Genomic DNA, 15,852 nt, shown 5'->3' with positions numbered 1-15,852 from the left:
GATCTCCCTCCTGGCCTCACACTGATAGGCGGCGATTTCAACGCTGTGATGCACCCGGGACGGGACACGTCGGGTCCCCCCTCGGTGACCCGCTCCTCAGCTGCTGCGGCCCTCTCGAGTTGGGCGTCTTCCCTGGGGCTCAGCGATGCCTGACGGGTATGGAACCCCCGTCAGACACAATACACCCATATCTCGGCCTCCCATCATACCCACTCCCGCATAGACCTTCTCCTGCTTCCGGCCACGGACTGTCACCTGATCTCCAACGTGACTATCCTGCCTAGGGGACTGTCGGATCACTCTCCGGTCTCCCTTCGTGTGGGGTCTTTCCCGGAGGGACCGCGGACGATGTGGCGCCTCAATGCTTGGTTCTTACAAGATCAGACCCTAGTGGAGACATTGGAGCAAGAACTTGCCCAATACTTCACCACCAACGAGGGGTCTGTCCCGTCGCCGGGGACTCTATGGGAGGCCAGCAAGGCCGTAATCCGTGGAGTGGCGAGGGGACTGGTCCATGTCAAGCGTGCGGATCGGCTGACCTGGTTGGCAGACCTTGAGTCCTGAGCAGCCCGGCTTGAAGCTGAGCTGACTGCGAGCGGTCGAGAGGATCCCACCCGACAGTTGGCATTGCTCCGGGAAGAGATTCGTCAGGTCTCGCTCGACTCGGCCCAGCAGCTGTGGTGCTCGTCGGTAGCGCGGATATATGGTTGGGGTGATAAAAACGGTAAGCTTCTACACAACCTGGTGTCCTACCCTAAGATCCACCGTATCATACCGGAGGTCCGTGCACCGGACGGCTCCCTCCGGAGGACTTCTGAGGCCATTGTGGGAACCTTCGCTGATTTCTATACCCACCTCTACGCGGCGCCCCCCCCCCCCCAAGGAGTCATTAACCACCCTTCTGAGCAATGCTGGTGTACGCCTACCCTCCCTTACTCCGGAAGATGCAGCCTCCTTGGAGCGGCCCTTCGCGCATGAGGAGGTCTTGGAGGCTATCCCCCTTTTGAACCAGGGGAAAACACCGGGCCCGGACGGATTCCCTCAGGAGTTTTACGCGGCCTTTAGAGATACACTGGCCCCCCAGCTGCTCCGCCTCTTCCACCATGCAATAGAGAAGGGCATCTCCCCCCCCCCCCCGAGTCGGATTTGGCCACTATTGTGGTCATTCCTAAGTCCCACCCGCACTCAGTGGAATGTGCGGACTTTCGCCCGATCTCAATACCGAAATCAAACTCTTCGCCACAATAATGGCCCACAGACTCAAGCCCTTCTTGCAGGATCTGGTCCTCCCGGACCAATGTGGCTTCATGCCGGCCAGAGGAACCCGTCCCTGCATCCACCGTCTTCACCTGGCCTTAGCCCATCGATCCAGTCTCTCTCCCTATTTAGCCCTCCTCTTTCTCGATTTCGTGAAATGGGTTTCGGCCCACGGTTCCGCAGCTACATCGGGGTCCTCTATGCCAGGGCCCGGGTACCGGTCAACGGATCGTTGTCGCAGGCCTTCCCGATTCGTAGAGGGACGCGCCAGGGGTGCCCCCTATCTCCACTCCTATTCGCATTAGCGATGGAGCCCCTGGCGACGCTCGTCCGGCAGGATCGCCTCATCCAGGGATAGGCCTGGAACGAGAGTCATGTCGAACGAACATGTCGGCCGGTGAAGAACAAAAGGAAACGAAGGTCAGCGTACCAGTGTTTGCGGTACGCAAGCCGGAAAAAGAACCCAGCACGATGGCCCGGAGGAGGGACGAGAACTGGGAAATAAAGATGCGTAGGGCAGAATGCCGGAGGAAGGTGAGCCTGTTCCGGAGGGATCAGAACAACTCTAGAGAGTAGCCAAGAGCGATGAGAATCCAGCGGAGGAGCCCAGAAGCTCGTGTCTACGTCCCTGTGCCGAGGGGACACTGAAAGGCGCTCCTGTTACCGCGGAGGCTGCCGAGCAGGAACTCGCCGGTATGTCCTCTGCCACATCCCAGGAGGGACGTGGCTATAGTCAAGTCTCCCTTTTCACTTTTATAACGAAACACAGCTGGTGGTGGGGAGTGTAATCGAGCCCTAACATCACTAGAGTGAAGGGTGCGGTGGTGGTGGCACTATCATATGCACCGGAAAAGAATAGCCACTCAACCCCTGTTATCTTTTTTTGTTGTTTTTTGTTTTGGTTGAGCATACCTGCTGGGATCACCGTTCTGGAGGCCTCCTTTCCCACATAAGCAACAACTTGTACCATAGAAGGACCACGGACGACCCAGGGAATTAGGGTCAATGCAAGGGGCAATCCTTCAAGGGAGAACTGAAACCACCCCCATAAAACTGTATACCACAGTAGTGTTTCAACTCCTTGTTTAGAAGTCAGTCAGAGGTATTGCTTCGCTTTTCATATGGTTATTGACTATCATTAAAAGACTCTTGTTCACATCCATGCCTCCAATTTGAAACCCTTGTATTACAAGACTTCTGCACACAATGCAGGTTCCACCGCCCCTCTTTTCCCTCTACAACACTGGTGTCAGAAGTGGGATATCGTGTGTACAGCGCAATGACACAACCCATCACCATGCAGGACATTCTAGCGCAGCTCGCCGAGGGGCAACACCATTTACAACAGGCTAAAGCAGTTCAAGAAGAACGAGTAGCGTTTCAAGCTGCACTAAAGGAAGAGGCCTCATTAATCAGAGCGAATCAACAAGTGCAGGACACCGCAATACTTCGTCTCACAAATGCTGTAGCCAGTGCTAGGGTTCACCCAAATGTACCGGGGTCTGTCCTACAGAAGTTCCAAGAAGGGGACGACCCAGACTACTTTTTTGTAAATTTCGAAAGAGTAGCTTCTACTGCTGCCTGGCCACCTGAGAGATGGGGCCAGTATATAGCCCCCCTTTTGTCTGGCGGATTGCAGGCTGCCTACCAGGCAGCGAACCCAGCTGGTGCCACTCCCTATCCAGAAATCAAAAAGGCTATTCTGGAATGTCTTTGTTGTGATGACGAGTACTATAGCGCACGTTTCCGTAAAGAGAAATGGGTCCCAGGTGATAACCCTGGAGCCTTGTATTATCGGAGTCGAGATTTAGGAAAACGCTGGTTCCAGCCAGATACCTCCTCTGTGGAACAGTTGTCAGAAAAGATCTTCCTTGAACAATACTTGGAAGCCTTGCTCTCTAACACGCGTTCCTGGGTTAAGCAGCACCCCCATCTAACAACTCAGTCGGCAATTAATTTTGCTTGTGCTTACCACCGTTCCCCTGATTTCCGTTCCACAACCACCACCCAAAAAAACCCGAAGTCATTCCAGGCTATCCTCCCATCCAATTCCCCGAGCAGCGGAAGAAAATGGATCTGTTCACCCCGGAACGAAAGGGAGGCATGAATCAGACATCCCAGGTACCCATACCAGACCACAATGTTTTCGTTGCAGTGAATGGGGCCATGTGTCCAGAAATTGCTCCCATAAAACAGATACCACTGAACCCATGGAAGTGGGCTATGTAAAAGGAAGAGTCTTGGTGACTGGAAGAAATAGGAATCGCTACATGAAGTCCAGCAAACGAGTAGAAGCACTGTTAAACACGGGATGTAAACACTTGGTTGTTTCACAGGAGGTCATTGCCCGGGTCCCCTTAAGGAAGGAGAATATCTTTGTGTCTTGTGTACATGGTGACATGAAATCCTATCCCGTTGCCGAAGTCCTGCTAACAATCGACGGGGAGACACTCTTATGTAAAGTGGGTGTTGTCCCTGTTAAACAGAAAAGCTTATATTGCAGACCGAGCTGCCGTGTTTTGCGAAACTCCTCGCCGCTGTTCCACAGGATCCACACACCGTGGATCCTGGTTAGGAGAAGCCCCCTTCTATATTGTAGACATAGAAACCTCCACTCCCAAGACTCCAAAAACTAGGAGAGAGAAAAGAGAAGGACGAACTAACCACCAAAAAGGGTCCTCGGCTTCTATTACTCCTGTCCTCTTCGCTTTGGACATGGATACAGTTCCATCTCAAAGCTTTCAAGTGCTCAAAGAGACAATAGCACTTTGCAGTTCGCTTGGGAAAGAACAAAGGAAGAAGATGACTCCAAGCAGGTGGGCCCATATTTTTGTGTTAAACGTGGGCTATTATATAGAGTAAACAGAAACACTGACCAGACTGTCAAACAGCTCCTGGTACCCTTAGCCTTTCAGGAACAGGTTATGTACCTTGCTCATAGCACAGCGGGGGGACGCCACTACGGTCAGGAATATACGTATTAAAACTATTTTTTTGGCCTGGCATATATCGTGAGGTGGCTAGATTCTGTTCCTTGTGTCCAAGATGCCAGTTAATCAACCCTCCACATATAAACAAAGCGCCACTACAACCCCTCCCAATTATTGATATACCCTTTCAAAAAGTAGGGCTGGACATAGTGCGTCCCCTAATGCCCTCTGCTAGGAGCCACCAGTATATCTTGGTCATTGTTGACTAAGCAACCCGCTATCCTGAAGCCTTTCCTTTAACAGCAACAACCTCTTCATCCGTCACACAGGCTATGATAACTTTTTTTCTTGAGTTGGTTTTCCATGTGAAATACTTACCGATCAGGGAACCCCTTTTGTGTCCCAGCTAATGAAGCAAGTATGCAAGCTTCTGGGGATAGAGCAAATACGCACTACTGTTTATCACCCACAAACTGATGATCTTGTAGAACAGTACAACCGCACTATCAAGATGATCTTAAGGAAAGTAGTGCATGATACAGGGAGGGACTTGGATACAAAACTACCATTGGTCTTATTTGCCATTCAGTCCCATGAACAGAAATCCACGGGTTTCTCCCCATTTGAGTTAGTCTTCGGGCGTAAACCACGTTCACTTCTGGATATGGCTTTTGAGCAGTGGTGGAAGAAGACGACGATGGAAAATCGCTGTTAGCTTATACCACTTCCCTTAAAGAAACCCTCACCACTCTATGGGACACTGTATACCAGAATATGGACAGAGCCATAAAAAAGCAGAAAAAGGGGTATGGTTGAGGAACCAATTTAAGAGAATTTTCTATAGGCGAAAAGGTCCTCGTCCTTCTGCCTACCATTACCTCAAATTTCCTAGCCACTTGGCAAGGGCCTTATTGCATCCTGGCTAAAGTAACCCCCGTCACTTATAGGGTAGCAGTACCCACAAAACACGGTAGAGGATAAATCTACCACGAAAACCTTTTAAGGAAATGGGAAGAACCACAAACCAAAAAGAGAAACTGATGGTAGCCCACATCACTCTTGTCCAACAGCCCGAGAAACCCCCCAAGATATTCAACGAAGGCCTCCCTGAAGAAGTACAGATCGGTCACATGTTAAATCCCTCCCAAAAACTTCAACAAGAAAAGTTGCTAAAGAAATACTCTCAGGTAGTGTCAAAGTCCTGGACGCACTACCCTTATAGAACATGACATAGTTGCAGAAAAAGGGAAACTAATACACCTAAAACAGGATCGGGTTCCTGCAGCTAGAAGGCAGGCTATTGAGAAAGGAGGTAGAGGCCATGCCAAAGGCAGACATAATTGAGCCGTCACAAAGTGTCTGGTGTTCTATAGTCGGTCTCACACCTAAACCAGATGGAAGCCTCCGTCTTTGTGTTGACTTCCGTCAACTAAATGCCATATCCAACTTTGATTCTTATTCTATGCCCAGAGTTGATGAACTAATGCAAAAAGTAGGGAATGCCAAGTGTACGTCTACCATTGACCTTATTAAAGGATACTGGCAGATACCCCTGACACAGACAGCAAGGGAAAAAACTTTTCTCCACCTCATCAGGACTGTACCACTTCAAGGTCCTTCCCTTTGGGCTCCATGGCACCCCTGCTAGCTTCCAACGCTTGGACATCATACTAAAAACATATCAACAATACACTGCTGCTTATTTAGATGACATCGTTGTATTCAGTCCTGATTGGGAAGTACATCTGGTATACCTGGAAGGAATCCTAGCCACCCTCACACAAGCCGGCCTGACCCTCAATCTAAAATAAAAAACCTTCTCGCCAAAAACCATATCAATTATTTAGGATATTCAATCACACAATGGCACATCCATCCTCAAATAAATAAAGTAGAGGCCATACATAAAATTTCTCAGTCCTCTACAAAAAAAGAAATCAGATTTTTCCTCGGTTTGGTTGGTTATTACCGTCGATTCATTCCCCATTTCTCCGAACTTGCATGCCCCCTCACCGACTTGTTAAGAAACCATCACAAAAATAACCACATTCAGTGGTCTGAAGAACAGAATCATAGCTTCCATAGCTTAAAAGATGCCCTTTGTAGATACCCTGGGCTCCACTCAATCTGAGCAGGTTTTATTTTCTCAAAACCCTGCTCTATCAAAGGATAAGAATGTTTTCAGTCTTCCACCAGGCATTCAAGCGCCACATGCTGAATGGTGTCTACATTGAGTGCACAGCCGCAGCTATACCACAGAGTGATTTAAAAGACCTTGTAGGAAGATTTTGGGCCTTCCATGCCTGCCATGGCTGTAGCAGGAAGGAAGAGAATTCTGCGCTGGAAAAGGATTTATATTTGTTCTCCTTCTTTTGCCAGTAGATCAATGAGGACTCCTATGTACTGTCTGAATGTAGGTGGGGCATATACATTAAAATAAATACCCAAATGTTTTCTTCTACGTAGCCAGACACTCTAATGTATCTTCCAATTCATCTTCTTTGGACAGCGTGATTGGGAAGGAGTATGGGGCACATTTGCTGCCCCTCTGGAGCTCCTGGTGAAACATGTAGAGCTTGATACACCCATACCCTATTAAACTGCAGTTTTTACTTAGCAGGGGCATCTCTTGTGGTAACAACACTAGCAAGCTGTAAGAACCCTCACACCGCTTGTGATCCTGTAGTTGAGGCCTTTTACATTCCATGACTAGACCAAATATTCTGTCCGCCTTTTGAATTACTCTATAGTGACCATTGATTTGGGCCATAACGGAGTATCCAACTGTACCCTATTCCACTGCAGTGAAACCAAGAAAATAATTGTTCGCGAAAGAACCCCAATGCCCCAACTCCCTCCCTACCCAAGAAGAATCTGTAACGCAACATGACATCCATTCTATCAAAGAAAATGTTAATGTGTATTGTACTGAAACAACTTGACCCTCCAGACAGTTCTCTTTCATTAGAATACTACCAATGAAATGTCATGTAAAGCATGACATTTGTGTTTTATCATAGACCCCAGAACACCTCAGTTGAGAAAATCTTACATAATAGGGATGCTTCTTGAGCATTGAAATGTATTCTTTGAATGTCAAAACATCTTGAGTTTTACTGTTTACCTAACCGGAACTTAGCCTGGCCACAAAGCTGGAGAAGCCACTAATGCTATTTGTATGGTCTGTGTGTTTCGAAAAAAATATGAAATTGGAGTGACTCACTCGCCTCGATTTCATTGTCATTCCGCCAGAGAAAATCTTTTCCAGGTTTGGGACTAGAAATTTGGAAACGTCTGAGGATTGCCAGGAGACGTTGTCTGGAATCTGCTATGAGGGAGACAGCTGACCAGCTGTTCAGCCTGGGAATAAGTTGTGCCCTGGCATGAGGGAGATGCCGCTCAGAAGTAGAGGGTTGTAAAGTTGCCTACGTGGATCGAAACGGATATCTGCTGTGCGCTATAGAGAGATCTGCACTACTCCATGCGGATAAATGCTTAAAGTTCCCTCTCAGCATGACTAAATTGTGTGCCTCCATAGTCCGAGGATAGATGGGATCTCAAGGTTGTCGGAAGTTCCCTGGCATCAGCTGAGCACAAGAAAGCACTTAAAGAACACTGGTCTGTAACCTGCAGTCTACCCCAAAAGACAACTCGTTTAAACCAGAGGAGAGCTGCAGCTACAGAGGATCCGACATTTGGATCCAAGTTTTTACCTTAGCTGTATTGCTGATGGATTCTGTGTCTTGGCATGACTGTTTCCTGAGCTGCAGAATTCACTGAGTCCTCAACACTACAGCTCCCACTCTGACTTGTGCTTGCATGGCCTCTGCTACCCTAAGACCTGTGCCATGAAAAGCCCCTACACACAAGGAAATTGGGCGGGGCTATGTCCATACTCACTGATTGCCAGAGACAGACCTTCCCTGTCCATTCACTAACCCCTATAAGATGGCCGCCACAATAGGGAAGACATGTCCCTCTATGGTTGCCTGACGCGCGCTCAAGCCACTGCGCATGCGCAGCCGAGGATGTCTTGGCCACGCCCACCATCAGAGCGCGACGCGGCAAAGTCGCGGTTCAACAGCATATAGCCCTGCCGATCCCGCTGGGGCGGTACCAGCTGTTTCGCGCTACCGGTCGGAGCGCCGTGCGTGGGGGGTAGGTCTTTCCACCTCTGCTGTTTGATGCCAAGGTAAGAGCGTGTGTGTGTGTGTAACCATGTGGAGCGTCATGCATTGGACATGGTGCTTGTGTGATTGGCCTTACCTTTGAGAGCGTTGTCTCGGGTCTCTCTCCCCGCTCTGTGACCAATGGATATTTACTTGGCGGTCGGGTGCCCGGCAGGGACGGCAGACATTGGGACCAATGGGGGCATGGCCCTCCCGGGCCTCTGTGATGGGGTGCGGGCGGGGACAACCGGTCCGGTCCCATACCGGCCCCGGGCGCGGAGGCGGGGAGGGCCGTTCTTCATGGCCTGCGGCTGCATTTCATGTTTGGCCACCCACTGGCAGGGCAGGCCGACAAGTCGAGAGTGACGGATGGGGGTTTGAGATGGCTCTCCCGGGCCCTCCCCTTCACTCAATCACAGTCCTGGCAGTCAGGCCCAGTGTCCGGTTACCAACCTGGCCTGGCTGCACTCAACCACGTCATTTCCCACCTATAAATAAACCCCTTTGGGTTCCTGTATCTGTTCTTCTTGTCACAGGTATTAACCTCCTCGAACAGCCCCACGGGAACAGACTGCGGGGCCCTCCCGGGTTATATTGTAGGGTAAGCTAAAATCCAGTCAAACATTACTGAGTGTTGTGAATACCTCGTCTTCTGTTTTTTAATTTTCTTTCAATTATGATCGGTTTAATCCTTCATTACACTGCCACAAATTCATTGAATGGACATGCTAATTTAATCATGCCTATCACTGTGTTATTGTGATTTAGACCTCATAGATCATTGGTGTATGGGCTATGGAGCACTTTTTCGGATCCTAGGTCTAATTTGGATTGTATCCACCTAATGCTAAAGTGGTATCCCTGTATATATTTCTTCCAGGTTCCCCCTTAGAGTAGGACCTGTTGGCTTGCTCCCTGATTGACCCAGTGAGGTTGTATCTTTTTAATTTTTTATCTTATTACTTTTCACTGTGTAGTACATTTGTTTTGAGGTCCTGAAGAATTGCCATACAGGCATGAAACATGTCGACCTTTTAGAGGGTTGAGTCAGTCCGCTGTCATTCAAACAGTTCCTTTCTCCCCTCTCACCCTTTTAATAAGGGAGTCAGCCACCCGAATAAAATCCCTTGTGGACTGACTCACCTCCTTTTAAACCTCACTTTCCCTTCACGACTACACCACCACCAGACCCCTCACACGCATACAAACTATTGGCTGGAACAAAAGATCTCCAACAAAGCGCGCCTACGGCACCCGTCAGACATTGCCAATGATGAAGCATGACACCTAGATTTCTGGGTGTGTGAGGTCCCTTAGTTCCAACAAGGGAACTCCCAGTTCCCTGACTATAGTTTAGTTCTGTCTCCATTCTCCCATACCTCCCTTTGATCCCCGGGGAACTCAGTATCCTTCTTTGGTTACACATACTCACTGAATGCCGTGAGCCAAGTGGAGTAGATTAAATGGACTCTGACATAGCTGACCACCTTCCCAGGTCTTAACCCCTTCAGTGCTGATGACAAAGCCAGCTCGTCATGGGCGTTACCTGCGCTACGCGGATGACGAGCTGGCTTTGTCATAAATAAGCCATTTTTTTTTGTCAGCGCACAGCGGGAAAACGGGGTAACGCGGTAGGGGTTAAAGTCTGAAACAAACCACCATGAAGAGCTCTAGAGATTAAGTGGAAGTTTATGGCACAAAATTAAGACACAAGGTTGACCCACAGGAGTAGCCTATTCTACCCTCCGGTGTAATTTCTGAAAAGTAATATTAGAGCTCACCCTTTGATGTATTTCTTCTTAACTAGGTATGTACAGTATTACATTGTGTGTAATTTAGGTTAAGAGCTATTTGTTATCAAAAGGCTAAGCATTGGCTGATCATTATAGTACTGACTTGTGTTAGTTGGTTTGAGTTCTGAGTCTCTAACCCCACACCACTTCATTGCACAGGTTGGTACTGCTCGATTTCTACTACCTAGATTGTCAAGTGCTTAAGAGGCATAATTTGTCACAATGGGTTCAATAGTAAGGTTCAGCCGCAGGACACCAGTGTTAAGAGGCTGTGATTGACACAGTCTTAGCCCACTTAACCCTGGCTACCATGCTACTCCCGAAAAATCCCAACCAGAGTTGTATATCAGTGAGTACTGAAACAGCCATACCCTCATTGACACCCACTTGGGAGGATATACATCATAATTATTCTTACTGTTTCATGGCAGATTAAAGAGTATTTCACCTATTTGCTGATTGTCTGGTGTTACAAATCATGTGTTTTGGGGTTTATATCTCTCGACAACCCTTCATACATTGCGATTCAGTTTAATGATGTTCGTACTAGGGATTAGAATTACTCTAGGACATTTCCAGATAGAAAATGTTTCTTTTCGTTAAAGGCTTGCCTACCTTAGTTTTCCTATTACATACGGAAATGCCGAGATGTGCTAATAGTATTATTTGTCCCTTGGCTGTAACCAATAGCACAGTTTATTCTTTGTTACTCTTTTCAGAATGATCTTGCAAAATGAAGGTGCTCGTTCTCTTTTCAGAGGCCTTGGACCTAATATAGTTGGCGTTGCTCCATCCAGGTAAAAAACATCTTCTACCTTTATAAAACATTACTGTCCATTTTCTGTAACATGGAGCAGGTGTTGGTTGGACTATAAAACTTCCTAGTAATTCTGCATGATTGTCAATCATTATCACAGGGTTTCCTCTTGAAATAGTGGAATGGCTTCATGTTGTTTTGGGATTCCCTGAGCTTTAAATATGATGACATATGGTGATTTTGGTTGTGATAGAAATCTGTCACTAGAGTTTGATTTTCAGAATGGTGGGCAGCTTGCTCCATCTTGACTACAATATCACCTGCATTTTCAGTTAGAGTACTACTGGAGTCCCTCCTCTTTTAAGTCAATCAAATCTTTCACATTTTAGATGTTTCTACTATAGCCATTGAATTTTCATATTTACCTCCGTGGCCGATTTTGGCATTGTATTTTGATGAAAAATGATTTTATTGACATTAAAAATAACAAAATAAGACAATTATATAGGTTGAAAATAAAGCAATTAAAAATAAAGCAAGAATGACAATGGGGTTTGAGCTGGCTTTGTCCATTGTGTGAATGAGGTAACATGGCTGAGAGGGGTAAACTAGAGGGAGAAAGGTATCATAACAAAATATGATTCCAGATTCATGGGGGTTTGGATTTTTCATAATATCAATCAAGTTTGTTCCAGATTGGGCAAGAGCTTGATAAGGAAGGTTGGTTGTATATTGAGTTAGCAGCTGCACTCCTGATGAAACAGATTGCTTTAGTTTTATTTTAATAAAGTTTTATTGAAACAACAAATGATCTGTGTATAAAATGTTAGCATCATGTTGTCATGCACATAGTCATTCGGGATACATTTTCACAGGGACCACAGCACGTATATGACCGTTGTAATATTATATGTCCTCATCTGAGTCTTGATCCAACCCCGAAGGTGTACAGATGTTCCCTCTATATATGTTCCATTTGCCCCACACCCTTCCCCATTTCTTTGGCCATTTCCTGTGAATGAATGTGGCCTTCTCTGCTACCATGGCTATATCCATATCTCTACACCAGTCCAGTAAAGTTGGTATACTTCCTGCCCCCCATTTTTGTGCTATGTTTCATTTGGCTATTATCATGCCTGTCGTTGCCCACTGTTGTTCAGCGTGATTAAGGTCTGTTGGTCCCCAGACGTTGAGGAGGCAGCATTTAGGTTCAGGCGGGGCCTGCTTCTCAGTGACCTCCGTGATGATTCCCATCACTGCCGCCCAGTATGGTGTAAGCTTTGTGCATTTCCACAAGGTGTGATAAAAGGTACCTACGACGCCACAGAGGCGCAAACAGTATGGATGAGAAGTTCTTCCCATCTTGTGCAATATTACCCGTGTATAGTAGGTCCTGTGTAATATTTTAAAATGTACCAACCGCAGTCTAGAGGATATTGCCACCGTCGGGGTCGTCAATTTCTCCAACTGCTGTCTGCCAGGGCGCCCTAAGTCGGTCAAATGGGTCTGTCTGGTTATTGATGATTTTTTTATAGGTGAGTGAGGTCTCTTTTTTGTGTCGATATTCGGTAAGCAGTCTGTCCTCTAAAGGGGATGATTCAGGGACTACTTCTGCTGTTGGGAGGGCTGCGTCTATCGCATGTTTAATGTGCATATATTGGAATTGTTCGCCCCAAGCCATTGTGTAGTGTTCTTGTAGGCAGGCAAAACTGACGACCTCTTTATTGTGCCAGAGGTCCCCCAGCCGGGAGATTCCTAGCAGATCCCATTTTTGAAATGCTTTGCTTTTTCCCAATGTTCCTAATTTGCCTGTGTCACACAGAGGAGTATGTTGTGTCAGTCTGTCTGACCAGCCCAGATGTTTGATAACCGTGTGCCATATATGAATTGTGTGTGCCGTTGGGCCCATGAGGTCATGGGCTTTCCGTTTATTGTAAAGTTCCCCATTAATGCCTCCTTTCCCCAGGGTCATTTTGTCTAGGTGATAGGCAGGATCTGTGTCGGGTACATGAAGCCATTGATTGATGACTGTGAGTTGCAAAGCCCAATAGTACGTCTTGATATCAGGTAGGGCAATCCCACCATGATACCAACTTATGACTAGTTTATTAGCTGCCACTCTTGCTGATTTGTTATCCCACAGGAGAGCAGCGACCTCCGAATTTACTGTTCTAAAATATGAGTCGGGGACTGGATAGGGCATGTTGTGCAGAGCATATAAAGATCTGGGTAAGGCCATCGTTTTGAAAAGAGCCGCGCTACCCAGTAGGGGGGGTTGCAGTGCTCTCCAATGCTTGATGTCTCGCTTCAGCCTTTGCAGTGGGGCTTGCAAGTTAAGTGTTATGAATGTGTCCGGATCCAACATTACGTGTATGCCGAAGTATTTGAAACTATCCGTGACTATCTGGACCTTGCATCCCTTTGGGAGACGTGGAGGCTGTCCATGTATTATGTAGAGTACGGACTTATCCCAATTAATGGCATACCGTTCTGAACACTGCGCAGATGTTGAGTAGTTCGTGGAGGGATCGCGTGGGTGAGGCTATATGTAGTAGAACATCATCAGCATAGAGGGAGATACGATCTTCCCATCCCTCCCTCCATTTTAGAACTCTGACCATGGAATCCCACCTAATCCAAGCCGCCAGCACTTTCAGGACCAATGCGAATAATAAGGGCGACAGTGGGCAGCCCTGTTGCGTTCCCCTACCCAGGGTAATCTCCCGTGATATGTGTACATTGGCGACTACAGGCGCCACAGGGTTGGTGTAGAGTAGGTGTATCTAGGAGCAGAACTTCGGTCCAAACCCTAAATGTTGAAGGACCGCAAATAAGAAGGCCCATTCCACCGAGTCAAAGGCCATTTTTGCGCCCAGTAAGAGGACTGCAGAGTCTTCCTGAACTGTATGTTTCCGACCCAGTACGCTATGCAGGCACCTGAGATTCAAGGCTGTGTTTCTGCCTGGCATAAAGACGGTTTGATCCGGGTGTACCAGTTTGACGAGATGGGGTGTGAGCCTAAGCGCCAATGTTTTGGTTAGGATTTTTACTTCTGCATTGATTAATGAAATCGGTCGACATGATGTGCATTCTACCGCCGGCTTGTGGATGGTTACAATGGTTGACCGGAGCTGATCTTTGGGGAGTGTTCCTGTGGAACGACTCGTTTTGAAAATTTTCAGCATATATGGGGCTATCTTGTCCGCCATATGTTTATATAGTTCTATTGGGATGCCATTAGGACCAGTGGCTTTACCCGATTGTATCTTTGAGATGGCCGCCTTGAGTTCGTCCACCGTAATGTCTGCTTCTAGACCCACAGTTTCTTGAGGCGTGAGCCTCGGCATGCGGATGTCTTTAAGGCATGCAAGTGCTTCCTGGACAGTAGTGGTATTCGTGGATGTGTAGACTCGTTCATAGTGTTGCGCTAGTGCAGTCACTATTTCTTGTGGGTCTGATGTGACATCTCCAGCTTTCATTGTAATCTGCGCTATCCATCTATTCGCCTGTTCCCTCTTGTCTAACCAGGCAAGAAGTTTGCCCGCTTTGTCCCCAGATTCAAAGATCCGGTGTTGGACTGCTTGTAGATGGGTCTTGGCCTCCTCCCAAAGGTATTCTTTGTATTCCTGTCTTTTCATTCGCAGTGTATGCGCTGTGGCGTCAGTGGGACCCATGGCATGTTGGGATTCTGACTGCTGTACCTCCTGCTCCAAGGCTTCTATTGCGTTTTTCTTTTCTATGTTATGTCCCTCGATGAGGGAGATGGCCTGTCCACGTATCACTGGTTTGTATGCCTTCCACAGCGTTAACGGGGAGGAGACTGATGTCTCATTTTCTTGGAAGCATTGCGTGGTTGCAGTGACTAAACTTTTCTTGATTTTTGAGTTTAGTATAAATCCTGGATATATATATGGGGTACATACGACTTTAAATAGTGCAGTGCGCTCGAATCTCTGCCAGTACCGGGGAATGATCAGAGATCCCTCTGGGTAAATGTGTGGTCTTCCCCATCCTCCCCATGTTGTCTAGTGCTGCGAATATGTAGTCTATGCGGGAGAGGCTATTATGAGCTCCCGAGTGAAAGGTGTATTGTCTCTGAAGTGGGTTTTGGAACCTGCATATGTCCAATAGACCATGGGCTTCCAAAAAGTTGGCCAGCGGTGAGCTTAAACGATGTTGGGGGCGGGCAGGTGTACAGTCCAGTACATCATTTATGGTCATGTTGAAGTCTCCCCCTAGTATTAAGTCCCCTTCCGGCAACGTTAGGAAGAATTTACCCAGATCTTGGAAGGCAGGGGAATGTAGGGCGGTCGGGATATAGACAGTCACTAAATTAAGCAGACGACCCACACTTTGAATCGAGATTGCTGCAAATCAGCCCTGGTGATCTTTAAAAGTGACATGAACAATGTGGGGGAATCACATTCGAACTAAGAACCCACCCCGAGACCCTGTGGTGAACTCTGAATGTACTGCCAATTGAAACCCCTCACTGGTCAAGGGCTTTAGACATGGATCCCATCAGGTGCGTCTCCTGTATCAGCATGACTGCCGGGGTCATGCGTTTCAGATATTGTAGCACTAGTCCACGTTTTATCTTGTCCCTCAGCCCATTGACATTCCAGGAGAGGAACGATAACGTTGGCGTTGTGGTGCGATGTCATTGGATCAAGCGAAGCCATAGAAGGTGTGAGTGTGACATGTTGGATAGAAAAGGTCAATGTGAGCATAGTCCCGTAATGACTGTGTGTCAGTGTTTGCAGATCGGTGTCTTATCAAACCGTTAACATTCAAGAAAACCCTGTATTGCAGATATACATTATTTACATCTGAATTTGTCACTCTTCCACCCCTACTCAGGTGGAGTAATGGCCTAAGCATAGAAATACATTTCCCGTTCCTACGGGGGCTAATTGAGAGTTCCATCATCATGACCATACATAGTA

At 47.4% G+C, this 15,852-nt stretch overlaps 1 protein-coding gene across 1 annotated transcript in view; it reads left to right on the top strand.

Moving 5' to 3' along the window:
- SLC25A36 (solute carrier family 25 member 36) overlaps positions 1-15,852 on the top strand; it is an 866,993-nt gene that overhangs the window by 237,883 nt on the left and 613,258 nt on the right. The window contains exon 3 of the mRNA XM_078665634.1: positions 10,869-10,946. Coding sequence (XP_078521760.1) covers positions 10,869-10,946 — 78 coding nt within the window. The remainder of the gene's footprint in view (positions 1-10,868; positions 10,947-15,852) is intronic.

The sequence above is a fragment of the Lissotriton helveticus genome, chromosome 11 (genome assembly GCF_964261635.1).
Source record: "Lissotriton helveticus chromosome 11, aLisHel1.1, whole genome shotgun sequence".
NCBI classification, from domain to species: domain Eukaryota; kingdom Metazoa; phylum Chordata; class Amphibia; order Caudata; family Salamandridae; genus Lissotriton; species Lissotriton helveticus.
Note: the sequence above shows the minus strand (reverse complement) of the source record. Positions and strands in the feature narration are given on the sequence as shown.